Below are 22,986 nucleotides of genomic sequence, written 5' to 3' on the forward strand. Positions count from 1 at the left end.
AAAGATCTTATAAAATAAAATCTTTCTAAATATTTTTTAAGTATAATATTTAGAAATGTTTCATGGTCGCCTGTCTTGACCTCTCTAGAGTAGAGCCTAAGGCGCGCCTTTTGACCATAATTCTGGATTGGGTAAGTCAGATTTTTACATGAGGCGACTCCCATTTGACCTCAGCAAGCTCTGCAGAGACGACCGAATTTGGTCACGATTAAGGCTTCACTAGATAAACATACCTTTTCATTTAGTCGCCTTATACGACACGACTTCCATGGGAAAAAATGTAGTGGTTCTATTCTAAATTGCCGGGCACGGACACGGCAAAAAATCAACATTGGAAGGAATTTTTCAAGGCCAATCCAACCACTTTCTTCAACGATAACTATTCTAGATTCTTTTGTGATTTTTCCAGTAGGTACTTTTGAACACACAATGTTGTTCATATCCGAAAAACTTGCTTACCTACTCACTGAGTCAATAAAAACAAAAAGTAATTACTCCGACACGTTATTTTCGATGTAAATTCGTGACAACGAGGTCGACGGGCGTCGCATACAGAAACTGCTTTATACACTTCTCTCATATTTTTATGCACGTTCGAACAATGAAGCCTTTGTCCACGACTAATATTATACGTCAATATGGGCCATTGTTCCTGGACTATTACAAGCCAAGCGAAAGGGACTTACACACTTCCTTGTTTTGACGCAGTCGGGTAATGAAAAAATCATGCGTATGCGGCTGATGATTACGTAGACGCTTCATCATCCTTCTGACCAGTTGCGCGCATTATATCCAATTCGCAAAATGTCCGATTGTCCAGCTGCAATTGGTCCAGTTCCAAATTGGTCCATTGCCTGGACCAATCGCGAATTGGACTTATTGCGAACTGGACCAAATGCAAACTGGACCAATTTCGAACTGGACAATTGGACATTTTGCGAATTGGACATAATACGCCCGTACACTTCTGACATGTCTTCTTCCGTCTCGCTTTATTCCCGGTTGCATGCTCGCCACTCTAGAGAGGAGCCCGGGGTCTGCCTTTGACCATGGATCCTTGATAGGGTGAGTCAGGGTTTTATAAGAAGCGACTCGTATTTGAGCTCCGCAACCTTTGCAGCTAACCCGTATTGGATGGATCATGGTTTTCATGGCATGGCATGTTTACCGTGTATAATCTTAATCCAACAGTAGGAAAGTCATGTACCTTAGTAAAGTATCTTGTGACTCGGTATTATGTATTAACAGGGGAACCTTGGGTTGCTTTAAGAGCTCCTACTCCAAGTGCCGGCAGGAGACAAGACATAGGTACAATAATTACTCACATTATAAAACTACAGTTGAATGTGGTCTGTCTGTGTTTGCATGACTGTTGGCTTTGCCTACCCAGAAAGCGATAAGGGCGTGATTATATGTATGTAGGTATATAAACTAAACATAAACTTCATCAAAGGAAAGGTTTTTAAACTTGGAATACTTTTCATAAGTGATACTAGATGTTCTGTCATTATCTCTAATGTGCAAGCTAAACATGACATTTCAGTGTTATGCCTATTGGCTCTATCTTCTCCGTTAGTGATAAAAACGTATTGTATTAACACAAATACACTGCAAATCGGCAATATAGTTTGCTATGTAGCTATTCGAAAATTGAAAAGCCACTTTCTAGCGTTTTCCGGTCTAGAAGTCGGCGCGCGCGCATAGCTGCATATCGCGTGTGCACTTGCTTGCGCCCGCGCACGCGACAAAATGGTGACGTGAAAATTCATCAAACTAAAGTTGTCCTTATCATATATTATAATCCTTATTTTTTTAACGAGAAACATTTTTTATGTTGTAACGCATATACACAAGAACTACATACTTACTCAATCAAATTTTGATGAGGAACGGAGCCTCAAACTAAAGTCTAAGATACACTTGTTCTATTTCATTTATATACTGTCTACCTATGTAAGGCTGATGTCACGATGTAGGTTTGTATGTTATTGATAAACTTTGAAACTACTGAAACGATTTTAATATTTTATTTATCATAGTAGTTTTAATCTTCGTCAATAATTTTCTGAGGTATTTACTATATTAATACATTATACATATATAATACCAAAATAATTCACGTGTATTTAAAAAAATAATGAAACATATAATCAAAGCCGTAAAAAGGTGTTAGTTTCAATTAATCATAAAATTTCAGAACCTAAATTCTTTCCTCGAATTGGAATCGCTAATTTTATTGAAGTATTTTTATTCATTTTCATGGGTCAAGTTTTGTGACACAATATGTCCATACCATAGCAATGGAAAACAGAAAGTCAAAGACATGATGAACCCTCACAATAAATTTAATTTTTTCGCTTTAGTAACTAATGCGAATAACAGGTTTCCTTGCCTCGTAAAATATTCAAATGCCGTGTGGTTCCCGGCACCAATACAATGACAATACAAAAAAGAATAGGACTACTCCATGTCTTTCCCATGGATGTCGTAAAAGGCGACTAAGGGATAGGCTCATAAACTTGGGATTCCTTTTTTTAGGCGATGGGCTAGCAACTTGTCGCTATTTGAATCTCAAGTCTTTCATTAAGCCTAACAGCTGAACGTGGCCTGTTAGTCTTTTCAAGTCTGATGGTTCTGTCTACTCCGCAATGGATACAGCCATAACTTTATATATGTGTATGTGTAAAATATTCAAAACGTCATCTTAAAGTCAGTTCTTAACTATTGGTAAACCTTGAGTTTACTGTTAGTTAAAAAAATTGGTAACCTTTGCGCATGAGCGGTTCTAATATAAACATTATCTATATAAAAAGTGAATCTCATTGTCTGTTGATTTGTATCCAATGATATGGTGCATGCACAATGTCCTTCGGCAAGGGAAGAAACCAATTGATTTAACGAATTGTCAGATTTAGTTAAGTCAGCTTAGTTAACTTAAGTACTTATTTATTCCATTTTACATACACATAATAAATATGTAGGTAGCTCTGCATAAATTTTTAATTTCCTTTGTTAACATGCATTTATTCCTTTCGGTTATTTAAGCACAGAATTAATATTAATATTATAAAGGTGACAATGGATAAACAAAAACCTGTTTGTTAATCTTTCACGTCAAATCTACTGAACCGATCACAATGCAAATTTGCACCGACATAGTGTGGGGTACGAATAAGGGTAATTTTTACGCCGGCGAAGCCGCGGGCGAAAGTAGTTATTACTAGAAACCTTTAATGTCAATTCAAATCTTTAGTTTACTTTTGGCCTAAATCCTGCCTTTTACAGGTTCAGCATGACAAGCGCGACGCCGTTTGTATCGCGCGAAAATCTATCGCTTCCCGTCATAATAAAAAGCGAAACAGTAAAGTTCCCATTTTTATCGCCATGTTTATGGGGTGCGCGTGCCATACAACAGATTGCCCAAAATAATGTCAAACTTCGCCAATCGGTTTAGAAACTTGCTAAACCGATTACTATATATACTTTAACTTCGTCAAAGTTTGAGCTTTGGTGGCTTGAGATCTTAACCTAAAGTGGACAGATATTATTTTCAAATTATTCATTTGGTTATTTGTCTTTGAGTCCATTGGATCTACGGATACAGAAGCGTAAACACGTACTACGTACCGTAAACCACAACGTAACCTTGTTTTTTATTAATATTTTTTGTAATATATACAAACTTACTTTTCGCATTTATAATATTAGATAGAATGCTATCTAGTCTAGAAGCAAATAAGATGAGACCGGAAATACACATCATTACAATGTCTATTATAATGTACCTATCATTCCAGCCTAAAATATACCTACCTACTTAATTATAATTAAAACTCCTAAGCTTAAAATTCGGTTTTTTTCATTTCTTTTGTCAAAAGGTGAGCTGACTGAACTTCGAAATCGCACCGTTTTACAAGTACGAATAACTATCTGTCAGTTATGTGAAATTCCGTCAATCAAAAATGTATAGGTAAATTGCTTGTCAGCAAAGTCTTTCATGATGATTCGATTAATACGAGAGCTTTCTCAGCGTGTAAGAAGAGAAAGTAATGTGCAATTGAGCAATCAAACAAGTAATTATAAATTTCGACATATTTTTTCCGGAAATTTCTCACGGTCATATCATAAAAAATTGTGAACTACAGAATATAAACTTAGAATATCCGCTCAATGATCACGCTTAAAAATTTAAAGGTTAAAATAATAAGACTGATGTCCGTATTCGCCCTTAATTTACAGTAAATAATCAATTCTATTAAGTATATTTAATTTTATTGATTTTAATATGAAATATTAAATGGATGTGTGTTTTTTTAATTTGCCATGTTGCAAGTTTTAAATAAAATAGTAAATTAAAAAAATATGACTTTATATAATTGAGTCTGTAGATTTTAATTTATTAAGAAATTTAAAAAAAATACCTTCTCGAAAATAAAATACTCTGTAATACTAAATAATTATTACTAGTTCTTACGACAAACTTTCACGACTGCTAAACCAAACAGCGGGATACGAAGACATTACGAGAATTAACAATGATGATGACAATGATGATGAGAGTTCCCCAATTACTTTTCCATCACAAACTACATAACAGTATATGTATTTTGGCCAAATTATTCATAGCTGCGGAACAGTTCACAATAGATTATCGCTTTAACCGAGACATTGAGTTTTATAAGCAAAGAGATGACATCTGCTAGCAGAAAATGAACCATATTAATAAGTAGACTTTCTAAAACATACTTTAAATTTAACACGGTTTATTGATGCCGCATGGTGCTATGAAATGGCATTTCATACAGAGGAAATCTATCATCACAAATGTAAAAATTTCAAACACAACATCGCAACACGCCTCTTCTTACGGTACTCGGTAAAGTGATAAATCTTTTCGTTGATTTTATTTGTATGTGTATACATGCCAAATTAGTATCAATAGTTTTTGAGCTAGACCATATATACATACATACTACTCTGTCAAGAAAGTATCGGGAATGGATTATTTATTTATGGTTCCAAATTCAAATTTTTGTTTTTTTTGTTGTTGTTAGATTGGCACAACTGTTTTCCATTTTGGCGCAGAGTTTGAGTTGCATCTGTTGTTTACATTAAATACAGTGCTATTTTTAGTTATATCATATCTAGTGTGTATTGCTAATTTCATAATGGATAAAAACATCGAACAAAGAGTTTGTCTTAAATTTTGCATTGCCAATGGAATATCGTGTTCGGAGTCACTGAAAATGTTACAGAAGGCTTACGGTGAATCGACTTTATCAAAAACTCGTGCTTATGAGTGGTACAAAGCGTTCAAAAGCGGTCGAGATGTGATGGAAGATTTGCCTCGCTCTGGTAGGCCATCAACGTCTGCAACTGAAGTTAACATCGCAAAAGTGAAGGAAATAGTGACTGAAAATCCTCATTCAACTTTGAGAGAGATAGCCACCGAACTTTCTGTATCTCACGAGTCGATCCGTACCATTTTAACTAATAATTTGGGTATGAAACATGTTGCCGCTCGGCTAGTCCCAAAAGACCTGAATTTTTTTCAAAAACTCAATCGCATGAGAGTCGCTGAGGACATGCTAGAACGAGTCAATTCCGACCCAACATTCATGAAACGCATTGTTACTGGTGACGAGACGTGGGTTTACGAGTTTGACATGCAAACTAGTCAACAAGCTTCGGAGTGGCGCCTTCCAACTGAACCGAAACCGAAAAAACCACGCCAAAGTCGTTCAAAAGTCAAAGTCATGTTGACTGTTTTCTTTGACTATCGCGGTGTTGTGCACTCGGAATTCTTGCCGGAAGGTCAAACGGTAAATAAGGAATATTATTTGAGTGTTATGCGGCGTTTAAGAGAGCAAATCCGACGAAAAAGGCCAGATTTGTGGAAAGAAAATTCTTGGATTTTGCACCATGATAATGCACCTTCGCACAAGGCCATCATTGTGAACGAATTTTTAACCAAACACTCAACAAATACCATCGAGCAACCACCATATTCACCAGATATGGCTCCAGCCGACTTTTTTCTTTTTCCTAAACTCAAATTACCACTTCGTGGCACCCGTTTTCAATCGGTAGAAGACATAAAAGAGAATTCGCGGCGAGAACTGACCTCAATTCCGGAAACAGCGTTTAAAAAATGTTTTGATGATTGGATTATTCGTTGGCGTAAGTGTATCGTTTCTAAAGGAGCATATTTTGAAGGTGATAAAATAAATTTGGATGAATAACAAACAGTTTGTGTATTATTGATCTTTTCCTGCTACTTTCTTGACAGAGTAGTATAAGTACGTTTTAATCCTTAACGGGCTAGACAGAGCCAACAATCTCGAAAAGACTAAAGGCCACATCCACTTAATGATGGAATTGATACTTAAATAGATTATAAGGTTGGGTTTATTAGGTATAGGTTGCTATCACATCGCATTAAATAATCCCAACTTTATATATTGTTAACGAAAGCTATGGTGTTTATCAAGTCAACTCTTTGAATTACATGTCAAGAAATCATTTCTGCCAAGTGGCTCACGAGATAGAAGCAACATAACAATTGGCTAATAAGAAAATAATTACACCGTAATGACTTTGCGCTAAATATCGATACAAATGGGGGGGTTAGTCAACGTTCGTGCGTGAAGAACAACTTTATCTGTTTACATACTTAGCCTTTATCGTCTGTGTTTTTTTTAATTGCTGTCATGTTTGGACGTATACTTTTTCTTTTATTGGAACAAAATATTTCATTATTATCTTTTTATTCAGTTTATATAAATAAATCCGAATAATACTAATAACAAATACGAAAGTAAGTTTATTTGTTTGTTTTCGCTTCAGGCGTTATCTACTGAAATCTCTTAAGAATCTGATCAATCTTCTTGAAATTTTACTCTCAACCTGACCTTTCGGCAGGACGTCCTTAATTTGATAAGGTAAGGTATGTTCAACGGTTGTATACAGTAACTATGAATAAAATATAACATTTAATCACGTCTATAACCCCTGCGGGGACAGACAGAGCCATCAGTCCTAAAAAGACTGAAAGGCCCCTTTCAGCTGTGAATAAAATAAAGAGTTTTATTCAAGTCCCGTCTGCTTTCTATCTTCGTAAGCTATCAGCAAAACCCAACTCAATCATTATTGCGAAACAATGACTTAAATTATTTTATATTTAAAAGGTCTGCCTGTTTCCTATCATACTTTACTGCGCATAGGCAGTGCTATTTTTGGTATCACGAGTGTTTTCTTTTATATCAATTGACTCGACTGAGTTAGAAGTAGGGTAATGATTTTGGGTTGCGATTTTTTTTCTACTATTTCTAATAGCCGTTTGCCGCTATTTTGTGTTTATGGAAGGTACATGATACTATATCAGACGTAATTATAGTAGTTAAAATGAATTGTATTTAACAGCGGTAGTTGTATACAACGTTCAAAATGTATTACTAAAATCGGTTTAGAAGTTTCCTATATTAGTGAACTCAAAACACATAAAGTTAAATATATTTAAAAATATATTTTTTTGTTGATGCATTATAAAATTAAGTGGCTATATTTAAAAAAAAAATGTGATAATTAACAAAACGTAGATTTTAAAACAAATTATATCAAAAAAACACTGAACAAATAAGTATCTACAGCGGGTCTTATTTTAAATGACTCACTATACCACCTTCATGGCTATATCGAATATTTTGTTCAAACAAATTGATATAGATACTGCTATATACAAATAATTTTTCATATAACAATAAAAAAGCTGTCAGACCTATAGCTTCATTTTGGGCAGCGATGATCTACCTTAACGTTGATTTATTACTTTTAGTCATTGTGCATAGATTGACAAGATATATCCACGCCACACCCTGGCCAGATAACGGACAAGAAGCATTGTGGTGATGTATCACCAGTTTAACAATGAATGAAAGCTGTTTACTCATGGGCTACGCATTACTACGGCACCGGTTTAACGATTAACCGACCGAAATAGGTGGGTCTCCCATGGGTTCTTTACCATGCCCTATGACAATGACGTAAAGGTGGCTATACTGAATGGCAGAGATCATTAGGTTCTTTCTAATGAAGCATAGAGGAGCAATAGTATGAGCCACAGTGTTAGTCGCTCTTGGCCGTACGTAGGAAGCGCACGTTTCGTTGGCAACTAATCGTATAGACGCGTATTCGAACGCGAAATTCAAAGTGGAAGTGTTCGATATTTAAATAAAAAAAGTGGTTTTTAGTGCCCTCCCAAAGGAGTTATATTTAATTTTATTGGGTAAGAATTAATTTGATATTTATGCTATATAAATTTTCCGCAAGAAAATATTTAGACGGAAGTTTACTGGGTACATACAAATTCAAGTCATATTGCCAATAACAAAATAAAAAAAAAAACTGATTTATAATAAAAATTGTTAATTAAGTATGAATTCCCTTAGAAGTTAATTTAAAAGGCCTATTTGTACTCCAGAGCTTTACATTTACTGTTTATAAAAACAATAGGTATTTCAGTCATTAAAAGATAAAAACAAAAAAAAAATGTTTTAGGTAAATGCTGGATTTATACATTTATTTCATCTATATGCTTTAATTACATAAATTATTGCCTAAAGATTTAGTTAAATTTCTAGTCAATACAAATAATTCATACTATTCTAGGTATTTTAAAATGACTAATGAGTATTAAAGTTCTGTTGTATAGTAAATTTTGGGGAAAATTGCCTTTTATTGTTACTTTATTTTTCTATTTAACTATTATATTTACTATTTTAGTATTTATTATTATTATATATTTATTGCTATATATTATATAAGTCTGTTTAAACTTGTATTGGTGCTAGTACTCCGATGGCCTTTGCAGCTTCATCAGAGCGGAATGACACGAACGATAATAAAGCGGTGAATCAAATCATTATCCTGACTAGGTACCTTGTATTTACTGGTTATTTTTGTAATTATAAGAATTTAAATTTTACGTAAGAAATCTGGTATTTTTAATTGAAATTTAAATTTTTGACCAACTCTGTGATTGATGGTTACAACCAAAGGTAACAGTACCTATTAATTTTTAAATGTAGAATACCTAAACCAATTATTATTTATTTATTACATACCTACATACAGTCACATCTATTTCCCTTACGGAGTAGATTATTTATTTATTTTTGTTTTAAATTTTTTTAAAGATATAATATAAATATTAACATTCAATAACTCTTAAGGAGAACGTGATAAAATATAAAAGTTAAAATAAGAATTCAATGTTAGGAATAATAAAAATAATAATATTATATTAAGTATATTTCACATTATTTTATACAATAATAATGAACGTTCATTATTTTTGGCCAAGAAATGATTTATACCCAAAAATAAATGATTTCTTTTTATCATGAGCTGTTTCTTATTGAGTATATCTATCAATCAATACGCTATTGCTTGTATAAATTTAATTTAAACCCACTTATTATTCTATTCGATCTTTATTTGAGCGTGTTTCTCGTTGTGTGTGTATGACGGTGTTCTGTTATTAGGACAATAAATAATAATTTAATTTAAATTTTTCACCATAGGGAAAACATCATTACAGAACGATATTTTATCACGAAATATATATACACGATAATTTATATTACGACGGCATAATTCGAATAGATTATGTCAGGATAAAAAAAAATCCTTTACAATTAAGTTATATATATGTAGTATAAATCATTATCAGTTTAAAAAACCTTGCTTATGAATGACGGACAACGTACACATTCTGTTCCTTGAGGAATATAGAGTTGAAATGCAATAAGATATGATTTTCCAAAGCTCTAACAGCTATTATATAACGGAGCTGCGACTAAAAGCCAGTAGTTTATAAAAAGCTAAACTATTCAATTATCGCACAATTAAGATATCATGTCAAATCGCAAGAAATAACGGTATGAATACAATTACTGACAATGCGATGTAGGTGTTTGAAGTGCCATTGTTTTGACTCGGCGGATGGTTGGCACTGGGAAAATAAAGAAGCGTGGAATGTAGGAATTTGATTTAAATAAACCAATCTCAATGCGTTGTAATTTAGCAAATATTTGTCGCTTTGTTGATACGATTTTTATATGAAGAAATGTAAAACAATGTAGGGTAATGAAACAGTTATTAGGAATGTATTTAAATAATTTATGAATAACATAATACTAAAACGAGAGCCCTTTAATAATAAATAAATGTAAGTAGGTAATAAGTTTAACAAATGTTGAGCAAAAATAATAAAACTTATTATTTTTTTTTGTCTTTATTAATTTCTATGGGAATTATAAAATTTTACTAAAATATTCGTTGTGTAACTTATAAATTATTTTTTTTATATTCACCAATTATGTAATTTCAAAGAACCTACTTTAGCCGTGTGGTTCCCGGCACTATTACAAAAAAGAATAGGACCACTCCATCTCTTTCCCATGGATGTCGTAAAAGGCGACTAAGGGATAGGCTTATAAACTTAGGATTCCTCTTTTAGGCGATGGGCTAGCAACCTGTCACTATTTGAATCTCGGTTCTATCATTAAGCCAAATAGCTGAACGTGGCCATTCAGTCTTTTCAAGACTGTTGGCTCTGTCTACCCCGCAAGGGATATAGACGTGATCATATGAATGTATGTATGTACCTACTTGGATGAATCTTTATTAAAGCATACTAAAGCAGATTTTAATGTAATGAGGAGAAAGGAATACCAGAATGAAGCATTTTAATTAATTCATAATTCACTATAGTCACAACGCGTACAATACTACAAAATTAATAATACATTCTCTGTTGTGAAAAGAAAATCATTACATAATGTTAATTTTTTTTTAATAAATCACGTAATTTTATATTTAATACTCTTTGAGGATAATAAACAAAAATGTATATTGCTTTTAATACATAAACAGCCATTAAAAAGATACGATTGTAATGCCGCCGCATATCAACCATCAGAGCTATCCTGTAGTTTTCTAAAAACAAGTTTGATGAAAAAAAAAGTATGAAGAGTTTCACTGACGTCTGGAAAAATCCACAAAACATTGGAAAGCGGTGCGTGCGGACGCGCGTTCCGTCCCAGCGATTGGCATTCAGTTCTTATGATTTATGGATACAACATGTAATGAACGTTTCTAATATTTACTCGTGTATGTTCTAGTATGATGATAATGATTTCAAAAGTCAGTTAGAGCGATTTTATAATTGATTTATTTCATTCAACACCTTTGCACAAAGTACCTACATACATACGAAGCGTTACAGTACAGAACTGACATTTAAACAAATTTGAAAACGGATCTGAGTATTTCGAAAATTCTAATTTTAAACTTATATTTAACTATTTTTTTTTAATTTGGATTTTTTCAGCACTGTAATAACAAAGTTCAACTGCACTGCAACAGTACTTAGTTCCAAATCACGTTTTTATTCAATTTTAATGTTATGCGCATCATTATTTTCTTCAATTATGACAACATTCCCACCTTTAGCAATATCATTAATATTCAATACATTGACAGGGAATGTAAACACCATAGTCAGGTACGTGATAATTTTCAAAGTGCTTAGTGAGATCAGACAGTACATTAAACCAGTTTGCACCGGACACCCGTGCTACCTGTAATTTGTTTACTATGACTAATGTAAGGTTGTTGTGCACCATAGACAAGCGGCGATATGGTTAAATGGACAATTCAAACTTTAACTTCCTAGTTAAACCACGAAAAGAGGGAGAAGTACCTTATTCCTTGATTGAAAATACCTTATAGACTGTGTTTTAATAACAGTACTTCTACTTCATCAAGCTTAATTTAATTAGATAAATAGGTAGGTAATTTTCTAAGATTATAAAGGAAACGCCTTTAATCTGACCTCCGTCCAGCTTAATTCATAACTTGTCAAGAATTAAATATAAAATTAGTAAATTATATTTATTTCATGATAAAAATAAAAGAAAATAATTTTCTATGGTGCTTATTGTTCGTAAGTAATGGCTGTACGTGCTCTAGCTATTTCTTCGTAGACAGCCATTACAAAAAAAACTTTAATAATAGGCAAATAAGGTTACCAGAAATTCGGTTAGGTCACCGAAGCGCGAAGTAGGAACATCTGGCCAAACAAAATTTATATGGGGTCCTAAATTCATTATCTGCCACCTGGCTTTTGTGCAACGATTATATTAGATTGGTTACATTCTATGTTGAAGATAAAAAAAATGCCGAAATAGTTAATTCAAGTTTGCTTAAACAGTTTAAAAAGACAGAGTACGGTAATAAGAAAGCATTAATTAATTTTTACTTTAAGGATATGATAGGATATAACGTTTTATTCGTAATTTATTAATACTTTTGTAATAGTCATCGTTACAATTTCAACAAGGAACTCCTTTTTTTTTAATATTTTTAATAAGTGGAAGGAGAAAGAAGAGGTCTTAAGATAAAAAATAAACATTAGCGCGAAGCAACTTGAAAATTACTTTTTTTGTAAATACAATAAACAACTTTGATCTTATAATTGAAACTTTGCTAGTTCATTCAGCAATATCAGATCATTTTTTTTAAATAGTCGTAGCATACTTCCATATGAAAACTAGAACCCACTGCGTAAAACAATTGTGAGTACTACACATACCTACTGCGTAGGTAGTCTTTAAATGGTAGCTGCAAATATTTTATGCTCGTAATGTGACCAAACACAGGCTTGATGACTAATGTTTGTTTTGGCGTCTCTTCGAAGGACAACACGTTATAAACATCGTCGAAATAAATACTTGCGAGATAATATAACATTTTGTCAACGTGACTAAGCTGTTAGATGTAGAAGAACTTTGCAATGCACTTTAAGTTATCTTTCGTCCCAAAATCTAACAGAAATCAGAAATGATAAAGAAACTTGTAAAAAAATCGAGATTTAAGGGCGGAGTTGTTAAATTAAATAAAAAAAACGAATTCGTTTGTGCATTCAGTTTATAAAAATTTTAATCTCCAGAATTCTGCGCTTTAGCTTAGCGACGTTACATTAGCAGTGATTAATTCTTTTTGCTCATGATTTTTTTCCACAGAAATCAAGATGTTTTATTTCTTATTTAAAATGTACTAGATTTTGTATTTTTTCTTATAAAATTTGAATTTTTGTACCAAGGTTTCGGAGTACGGCGGCGGAGCGCGCGTTGTTTGGACGATGTCGGCCGGCGACAGAGAAGCAGAGGCTCAGGCCAAGAAGGGAGATGAGAGCAACACCTCAGAACGGGACAGCAGAGCCGCTGCAGCATTGAAGCAGTATTGGTGTGCGGGGCTTAGAATTGTTGAGCTGGTGAGTTGAGACTTGAGCCTTTTTCCCGAACACTAGGTACATCTTGAATTTTGCTACGATCCCCACATACTTCTTTCGCTTCATTGGTTTAGTGTACTCTTTATTTGGGACTTGGCCATAACTAGAACGTTCGTGAAGAGTGACAGCGGAGTCACTGCAGCAATAATGGTGCGTGGGGCTTATGATTGTTGAGCTGGTAAGTGTTCGTAATGTTCTAGAGCCGATAGATTTCACAATAAGGGAGATGAGAGGAACACGATTCTAAACGTGACAGCAGAGCCGCAGCAGCTTTGAAGCAGTGCAGGTGTGTGGGGCTCAGCATTGTTGAGCTGGTGAGTGACTCCAGCATACAACTTTCTCGAAGACGTGGTAGACGTATCGATTGCAATAGTTCACTCAGAACTACACCTCAAAACGTGACAGCCAAGCCGCTGGAAGTGTTAACGATTGTTGAGCTGTCTTCTTACCAAATGCAAGATTGCATTATTGAGATTATTCATGTTTCTACAATCGATAAACGCAAATTAATGTTTATCTCCACACAAAGTCTCTTGTCAGTCTGACTGGCTCCAGACAACCGTCTGGGTCAGTCCGGATTATAGCTTTGCGAGTAAGTTGCCAAATTGCACCACTTTCATGAGTATTTTCCTTATGTGTTTCTCATTAATAAGAGTTCAGAATCATTTCTTTATAAAAGAATTTCCCCTTTTTAAAAGAAAATAAAAGCATTTAATTGTATGACAAAGGAATATCGATTTGCATGTGAATGGTTGCATGCGAACAGGCTGTTTTGAAGGTTGAGACAATTAATAAGCAGGTATTCTGTCTAAAGACAGACCTGCTGACAGAAATGCATAGAAATATCAGAAATATTTTAAGAAGTTCATCTTCGAACCATTCAATAGAATGTTGTTTTATTATTCTGTCGACATAACTCTCAAGAAGTCTTGGAGCTAAATGAATGATGAAAAATAACAGTTTCAGAATTAAATTCCTCGATCTACCTCTTAAAATTGGTTTGATGAATAGTTCGTCTATTTAAATTTACCAGTCTCCGATATAATTATGACTAATTTCCGAGATAACATCGTAAATAACGTGACAAGGCATTTATCAGGATTTGAATTAACATGTGTGATTCATAAATGCAATTAAGTACTTGTAACGTATCTGAGCATTACTGGAGTAATTACTGGTGATTCTCGCCGTCCTTCGTATGTGTGTAACCTCGATACGTAATCCAAATGGCTGTTACAAGGAATTGTTAGCTGTATTGAGTGAATACAGTGATGTGTTGTCTGAATACGAGACTAATTAGTGTTAAATAAGAACATACACAGGGATTGGAATGTTTGGGAGTTGATTATCCTCAATTTCGTCAAGAATGATCGACCAATATGAAATTGTACAAAATTTTACTTTTAAGTGCTTAGATATTTTGTAGCTTATAACATTTTGACAAATATTAATTTAATAAAAAAAATATTTATTGATATGTAAAATGACGTGAAAAAGTGAATTTTTAAAATAAAATATTTCATTTTATTTTTATGAACCATAAAGTAATAAAATTATACTTTTTACATTACCTTTGAGGTGTAAATAAAAACCAATGTTCACAAGACTAGAAGATGATTTGTATGGCTTTATGGATTCGAAATGCAAGCCTCATACCAATTTTATAAGGTTCCTTGATAGATTATGCGCGGACAGAGAAGTAGCTGGCATAAATTTTTATTCGGTGCTTGATAAACATAAATTGTCAAATGCAACGTAGTAATGTATTAAATTATTATTTAACTTAACATTTTGTAACTTTCTCAGATCTCAATTTATCGATATACGATGGTGGAGTTTTACTTGCTTATGAAGTCGTCAAAATGTTTTCCTTATCATGTCTAGTTATGGTAAAGATAAAAAAAATAACGACCTTAAACTATCATTTAACAAAATTTTCATACATTTAGTTAAAGCATAAATTCAAAGATTACTATTATAAATGCAAGTAAGTGTTTATTATTAGCGGTCTCTTATCGATATAAATGACTTTTATAAAAACCACATACTTATAAAAGTTTATTGCAGTTATCTGTAAGTTACATGGCTTGGGTACTTTAATCAAATTAAACGGTGTAATAGGAAAGTGAAAACCTAAGTGTAAAAGTGATTTATGAAAAGGCCTGAGGAAAATCTTGCGGTGTCTAGGAATAAAAATAGCGGTGAAGACTTTCTATCTGCTTTTAAACTTGGAACGCCTTGAGGTTTTATTTGTTTCGGTCATGTTTTGTGCCAGCATCTTAATTTTAAACTAAGTATTTTCTTTAAAATTGTCTTTTTAAAGTAAAATGACGACATAGGGAACTTCTTTGGAATAGAAGTTACCCTCTAAATATCCTAGAATTTTTTTTATTGTATTCCTTAAATATTTTTTTATCCTTGCAGATCATCGCAATAATTGGCATTGGCCTGATGGTAGGCGCGATGGCTTACCCCCAGGTCTTGCAGTCCAACCATCAACACATGGCCCTTATCTTCTCAGCGTACTCCAGTAAGTTCGAAAACAATTTTCTTTTTTAATTAAAACTTAAATAATTCCTTCTCGCCAGGACGCCGATGTTTTTGTCCATTCCAACCAAAGTAATTGTAATTTTTTAAAGGTTTAAAAGGTTAAATTATGTACTACTAAAAATTTGTTTTGTACTATAAAGAATTGACAAACAAACAAAAGTAAATATTTTGATGAAATCAACGATGGAGCTAATTTAATAATTTTCTTTTCAAGTATCACAACCTACTCTAGTCTTTTAATTGAAAGATTAGAACAATTCTATTGTTACAATTAGGTCATGGCCTATTCCGTTTTTTTTTGTTCTTTTCGGTCTATTTCATTTAAAACTTAGGAAAAACTGTTGATCGTGGACGTGGAAAACATTACATAATCTAATATTGTCGAAATTATTTGTAGATTTACTTATGTTTTTTTTGTGCGCTTCGGTATCAATTTAGATTATTCATACATACAATCCTACTTACATAAAATAATGACTTTTGCAGGGAGGTAGGAGGAGGAGGATAAACATTAATTACCTATCACAATATATAATTAATGTGTTTCTATGTGACTCTTAATATTCAAGTAAACTGTCCAATAAATTGTATTAACGTGCTGTAATGCTGCGCATAATTTGTCCACAAATTACGCGATGTGCAAATTGAAATTGGTTTCACTTGCAATAACTGGAAAATTGGTTCCAATGAACTGCGCGAAAGTGAAATGTAAACTCACTGACAATGCTCATCATAAAATGTTTCCTTGTCTATGGCAACAGTCATGAGCTAATCAAGTCTTATGCTGTGGCAAATTAGCTATACATCATACTTCGATTAATTATTTTTGCTTTACCCACTTTTTTAATGAAATACTATTGGATTGTTAATATTATGTAAATAAATATATTGATATTAAGATCCGCGTAATTTTTAGGAAGTTTCTATAAATTACATTAATTTTGAAGAGTAACATAATAGGTAGTAGATATGGTTTACTGAAATCATTTGTTTAAACTTTTTTTTGTTTGATAAGTTTATATATATCTAGAATACAACTTAGACGCGTCGCAAGGTTAAATTTTTTTTATTTTACTTTTATATCATTAGTATAGTCATACTTTTCTACAATGATCAAGATGACCTTTACAGAGATGAGATATATTTAATTTTTTAACATGTGCCTATTTGTATTAGGAATATAGCTAATATTTGTTTTTTAAATTTAATTACAGTTAAACATTAGTTAAACAATGATTCCGTGCATTAGGTAATTATTTTTGTTGATCAGGTTTCATCATAATCACCGGAGTCCTGATCATCGCGCGGCTGCTCGGCGAGACCGTTGGCTGGAAGACCTCCATCGGATTCTCCGTCATCGGCGTCATACTGTTCACGGCGGCTGCCGCAGTCATTTTCTACGGTAGGTTTATTTTTTTACTGTCTATGGTTTTCTTTTTTTTAACATTTTTTCACAAATCTCTTTCTGTCTTTTGTATTTTTCTGATGTGTCAATTTTTATTTTTATTTTTAATAGAATCTAAAAAAGGTTAAAATTTGTCTAACACTTGGACACATAAAAAGATGATATTTCTTACATAAATACATTTATCACAGCTGTATCTCTTACCGGGTAATCACAACCAACTGCCTCAGAGACTAAGGGCACGTATAGCTCAATGATGGTAGATTTTGAGATACTTAAATAAATTATTTCTTTCAAAAGAAAGCCTAAGCATATTCAACGTTCTATTTTACTTGATACATATCAAATTTTCCTCAGAAAACTATGCTGCAATTTAAGATATGCCGTTAACTATTAATTTATAGAAGCATGTAACTAATTGTACTTTTTTCTTGTCTCTTGAGATTTCTAATGTATTTTGCACTCTTTGCATGCTTATTGGACACGACAGCCGCGGATCAGGAGCACAATCAGTACTACAACTTTGGTTTGTTATATTCTGCATACTAATATTAAAGTGCTTTTCACCTTTTTTATCACAAACTAAGGAACATGACGCCAAATATTATTGATTTTCGGCACTGTCGGTACTAACGTCAAATTATTCTGTGTTTGAAATAAGTTATATTTTTCTTAGGAAATAGATTTTGATTAAGCATTTTTAAAGAGTACCTACTACATAAGTATATCAACATTGCAAAATGGGTGTTGGAATTTTAATGTCATACTGTAGATTGTAAGCGTTCATTATTATGCACATGGCACTATAGAGCATGCAAAGCGCCTTTGCCTTTGCCTCACTCATTTAAAATAGGCTTCTAGTCTTTGGGGATTGGTGTTATGGCTTCCGTTCCTTTCTAAACTTGATCCTGTACGGAATTTATAATCAGAAACTGTAATTATAATAAATGAGTTCCAATTCTAATTGAAGTCCCGCTTGACGGCTATTGGTGTATAAACGTTGGTTTATAAATTTGGAAATTAGATACCGCAAGAATTTTGATGTAGACTTTACTATTTTTAAAAGTTCAGATATAAAGTACATGGTAAGTTTCTAGTATTTTAGAGGGGCAATCAAAGGTTATATGAGAAGAGAGAACGAATCTTATCACAAGAGCGAAAACTGACAACTTTTTTTTTTATTTCCAGACTGGCACAGATCTTATTACGCCAACCTACGCCCGAACAAGCAAGCCTACGATCTTCTGATAACTTCTGGGGTATTTGCAGTCATCGAGGCGGCAGTATTCCTTGTTCACGCTTTCCTCACATTCAGGAAGGAGGCCGACTATTAAATTTAAAAAAATATATTGTTACGGTATTATTTCTTAAATGTTTAAATTTAGAATAGAATTAAACAATCTTACTTTTTATGAAAAATGTGTATGTAATAGAAATGTATTTCATATAGAGACTTCATTATTTAAGTGTAAATAACTACTTACTTACATATTATTCTGTTTGCCCGAATGAGCAGCTCCTTGATTTAAATGTAATTTTGTAAAAAAAAAGTTAACTTGTTGCCCTCTGTAGTAGCTATAAAAATATTTATTCGATTATTATATACTTTTTTAATTTCTCTATCATGATTTTTGCCCAAGGAGCAGCTCATTATTATTTTGGCCGAAAGTGCAAGTTTTGAATTAATTAATAGTAAGAAATATAACCTATTCACAATACAATATTACCCAACTGCTTATTTTAATATTCAAATAAGCTTAAAATGACATAAAATATTTACTTAAACATGTTAATTTATAAAAGTTATTCGAAATAAGCAAACATATTTATGTCGTAGGTGTTCAGTTTTTAATGTTCACTTGTTATTTTATAAAGCTTCTAAGGTAAGTGCTAAATTAGTCGTAATGCAATTTTGTATTTTATTTAAGTACCTAAGTACTAAAACATTCCGCTTGAACCAAATTTTAGTTAATAAGAGACTGTGTGTCACTAGATTATATTTTCTTCATTTTAAAATAAGTTAAAAATATAATCATACGAAACAATACCACCGCACTTTATTTAAATTCCGATTTATATAACTTTCACATTTTCTTTTAAAATTCGATTAAATGTGACGACTAGGTACACCGTTTTGAATATTCTAACGTTAAATAGACATTGTTTTGTTATAAAAGTCCTTGTAGTTTCAAGTGACTTTCTCTTTTTTTTTGTAACATTCGCACACATTGATAAAGAATATATATTATCAGCTCCAAAACAAAGAAATAAGATAAGTTAAATATATTGTCATTTTAACTACATAAATATACATGGAGTGTTATTTCAGTTTCGAATAAAAAAAACATTGGTCTGAAACTGAAGCGAATGAAGTAGATACTGTCTTTTTTTAGTTTATATAATTAGATTATGGATTTAATTGTAATCGATTGTGTTTGTTTAAGATTATAAAAGGGAGAAACCAAAGCAGTAATCAGTATCCGTCCAGATGTAGTTAAGCTTTTCCTTTTACTGCTTGTTTATATTTCTTTTCTATTTTATGTCTTTTTCTGTATAATTTTCTAGCATTTTTTCTCTAACATTTATTTTTAAATTATAATTCAATAATTTGTAATATATCAAATCAACCAACAACTCACGCCAATAAAAAAAGGAGACAATTTTTTACAAATTATTTTAAAAAATTGGTGTTTTGGATCTGCTTTTCAGAGAAAGCAAAAACAAGAATATTTTTCATCGTCAGTTTATTTAACTGAAAATTAGTTAAAATATGATTAAGTAACGTTAATGTGTTGTGAATGAGAAGAAATAGAATGATAGAGAATGTAAAATAATTATGAAATATTTAATGTATTGCGTAGAATTTAGAGGAATATTTATATATTCATTTGTAACAGTTATATTATAATCCGGCGCTAATGTTACCTTATATATTCATGATTTAATATTATATAAAGTGTATTTGATTTATTTTTTATATTATACTTAATATATAAAAAGGTACTCGCGTCACGCGTTATAAATCAGAAAAATAAAATATAATAACTTACATAGTTTTGACTTGTTAATTAAATTATTTAAATTATGATATGTAATGATTTTAATAAATAAAATATTTTCAGAGACTGGTTTCATTTAGATTCATGAAGATGATAATAATCACCACAAAACATATTTGTTTGTTTGTTGCACATCTTTATTGCACAGAAATTTACAGAGTTATAACAAAAAGTACCTACATAGGTAGTTATAAAAGAAATAAATCACTTGCAATGGTTGACTTATCCAATGAAGAGATCTCTTCTAGTTTATGGTTTGTGATATTATGTCTTCATTACAGAAAATCGTAGAAGCAGATAGGTAGCTACTACTGTAGATATCTTAAAGGACCATCGTGAAGAAACGGAATTTCACCGAGTTTTACAGTTATTGAGTAGGTTCACGTAACTACTAAAGAATTGAGTTCTTTATTTTTAATGTCGGTATTCTCATACTTGTAGAGAATTCGCTACCTATTCTAAGATACGCTTCTATATAAAATAAAACATTTTCTTTTTTTTTTGTGTCTACAATATACTCGAATGACGCTTACGAAAGTTTATTTCTTGAGAGATTTTCATTAATTTAATTAGCGCCACCTAGTGGTAACATAATGACACTAAATACAATCTCATATAAAGTCGCTTAATGACGTGATCGGCGCATTTGATTAAGTAAAACTTCTTCTTCCTTGGTCTCCTCGCCAGGGAGAACCCAATCATAATAAACACACGGAAGATGATGATTAGAAATTAAGTTTGAGTGCTATTTTAGCATCTACCCGCAATCTCATTCTCAATATGGGAAGCGTTTACGTATTCAGTCAGACAGCTACCAATGCTTAAGAAATAAACAGACTATGGGAAAGAATCTTTTTTTAGAATAAGTTAAGTAGGTAATAGAAATACTTAGGTAGAACCTAAAAGTGGGTAGGTTTTTTTTTGGGAACTTAATGGCAACAAACATATATGTAAAGAAAGATCTTTTCCTGTGATCTTTACTAGCGTTGCCAGACTATCGATAGTTTTCCTCGGAAATCATCGACAGATCAGTTTAGTATATAATTATCGTAAACTTTAATATGTAGGTACTTTCGGTTCTATCGTTAGTTTAGCCTAGCAATAGTGAGCTCGCCCTCGATAGTATTGCGTTCACTATCGATAGACCAAACCTATCGATAGTATTGTTAGTTGTCAGTAGTATTTATGGTAACTGTACTATCGATAGTATCGATTCTGTCGATATATCGTAATAACAACGTAGACAATCAATATTTCACTTTCAATCAGCACAGCACAGCAACACTAGTCTTTGCAATATCTCTGTCTCGGTTGTCAACAAAAAAGGACTTTTAGTTTATTATTTCTTAAAAGTAATGAAAAAATTTGCTTGCTCGCACGAGATTTTATAAAATCTGAACTTACCTTTTCAGCTTTAGCCAAGTAAATCCACAGTTTCCTCCATGTTGAAAACTTCTTTTGGTCACTAAAATTGTACTGCATTTCCTTCGATGCATATCTTGTGCTCAGCGGAGACCGGTAATTGCAAAATTCAGTACTCTGGAGTTCAACAGGCGCGTCGATTGAAAACATATTGGATTTCAAAGTTTATTTGATCTATTTCTTGAACTGCGTGAAGCGGTGTAAACAGCTGACAGAATACTACGAAACATAACCTAAAATATCCGAGGTCGCGTAAGCGCGCGAATATTGAACTAAGCAATGATAACAAGGTTATCGGACTGATGTAATTCATATTATTATTTAAAGAAATATAGAAAGTAGGGCAGGCAATTGAAAGAACAGTAAGAAGAGATTTATAAATAGAAAATAATCATGCTAAAATAACTTAGGTACGTATCTACGATGTTTTTAGTACAATACAATACTAGCTTTGCTTCCGGTGGGAATATATTCCTCGGTAGGTACGTTAGTTAGTATGTACCTATCTACTTTAGTCCCCGCGGGAATGATTCCACGCGGGCGAAGTCGCGGGCGGCCTCTAGTAAGTAAATACGCCAAAGTATATAATGCTATACCTACTTACATAAGTATACCTACTCGTTTAAGCTTAAGAATTATTGAGATACAAGATTCGGGTTTATTCTGTTCAAACTTAGTATTACTACTTAAAGAATTACTTTGCAAGTGAAAAAAAGCCTGTAAAGCAGATTTTGTACGTCTCTGGCTAGTTTAGCGTAATAAGTTAGGATTCAATTCATTTATGATTATCAAACTGATGAAATACCCAAGACCTCCTCGAGACAAACAACTATGATAACGTTATGATGCAACAAAAAACAATCGGTTTTCTTTATCTCATATTAACTATTTATACTGGTAACTAGGAATAAACATGTCTAATGGAAATGACAAATGGCATGCAGTACAGGACAGCTGGTACTTCTCTGTGGAAGAGTTGAAGATTCTGTAGAAAAAGTATTTATGGTAAGGACGAAAGTATGTGTAAGTAATGTTTGTGTTTCAGCATACGTAGCAGAACGCTTTCGTTCTGCTACGTATGCTGAAACATCTTTATCCATATGAGATCATGTAACCTCAAGCGGACAAGGCACTCAAGTAGTGTCACTAGTCCTATGGGACTAATGGAACAAAATCGTCCCTTTGTTCCACTATGC

The 22,986-nt window shown here is 32.6% G+C and overlaps 2 protein-coding genes across 3 annotated transcripts in view; one reads left to right on the forward strand and one right to left on the reverse strand.

The window, feature by feature from the left end:
* Positions 1-22,031, reverse strand: part of LOC106142507 (adenylosuccinate lyase) — a 36,275-nt gene extending 14,244 nt beyond the window's left edge. The window contains exon 1 of the mRNA XM_013344291.2: positions 21,773-22,031. Within this exon, the coding sequence (XP_013199745.2) occupies positions 21,773-21,940 (168 nt within the window). The 5' untranslated portion in view covers positions 21,941-22,031. The remainder of the gene's footprint in view (positions 1-21,772) is intronic.
* On the forward strand, positions 8,110-20,357 carry LOC106142508 (uncharacterized). 2 transcript variants are annotated; one of them, XM_060947094.1, is made up of 5 exons: positions 8,110-8,284; positions 13,166-13,336; positions 15,779-15,884; positions 17,175-17,306; positions 18,498-20,357. In XM_060947094.1, the coding sequence occupies exons 2-5, from the start codon at positions 13,205-13,207 to the stop codon at positions 18,641-18,643; spliced, it is 516 nt and encodes a 171-aa protein (XP_060803077.1). In that variant the 5' UTR covers positions 8,110-8,284; positions 13,166-13,204; the 3' UTR covers positions 18,644-20,357. The 2 variants fall into 2 exon arrangements, with proteins under 2 accessions (XP_060803077.1, XP_060803078.1); XM_060947095.1 differs by lacking the exon at positions 8,110-8,284 and adding an exon at positions 12,564-12,638.
* Positions 22,032-22,986: the final 955 nt, after the last annotated feature.

This window comes from Amyelois transitella, chromosome 12 (genome assembly GCF_032362555.1).
Source record: "Amyelois transitella isolate CPQ chromosome 12, ilAmyTran1.1, whole genome shotgun sequence".
Taxonomy (NCBI): domain Eukaryota; kingdom Metazoa; phylum Arthropoda; class Insecta; order Lepidoptera; family Pyralidae; genus Amyelois; species Amyelois transitella.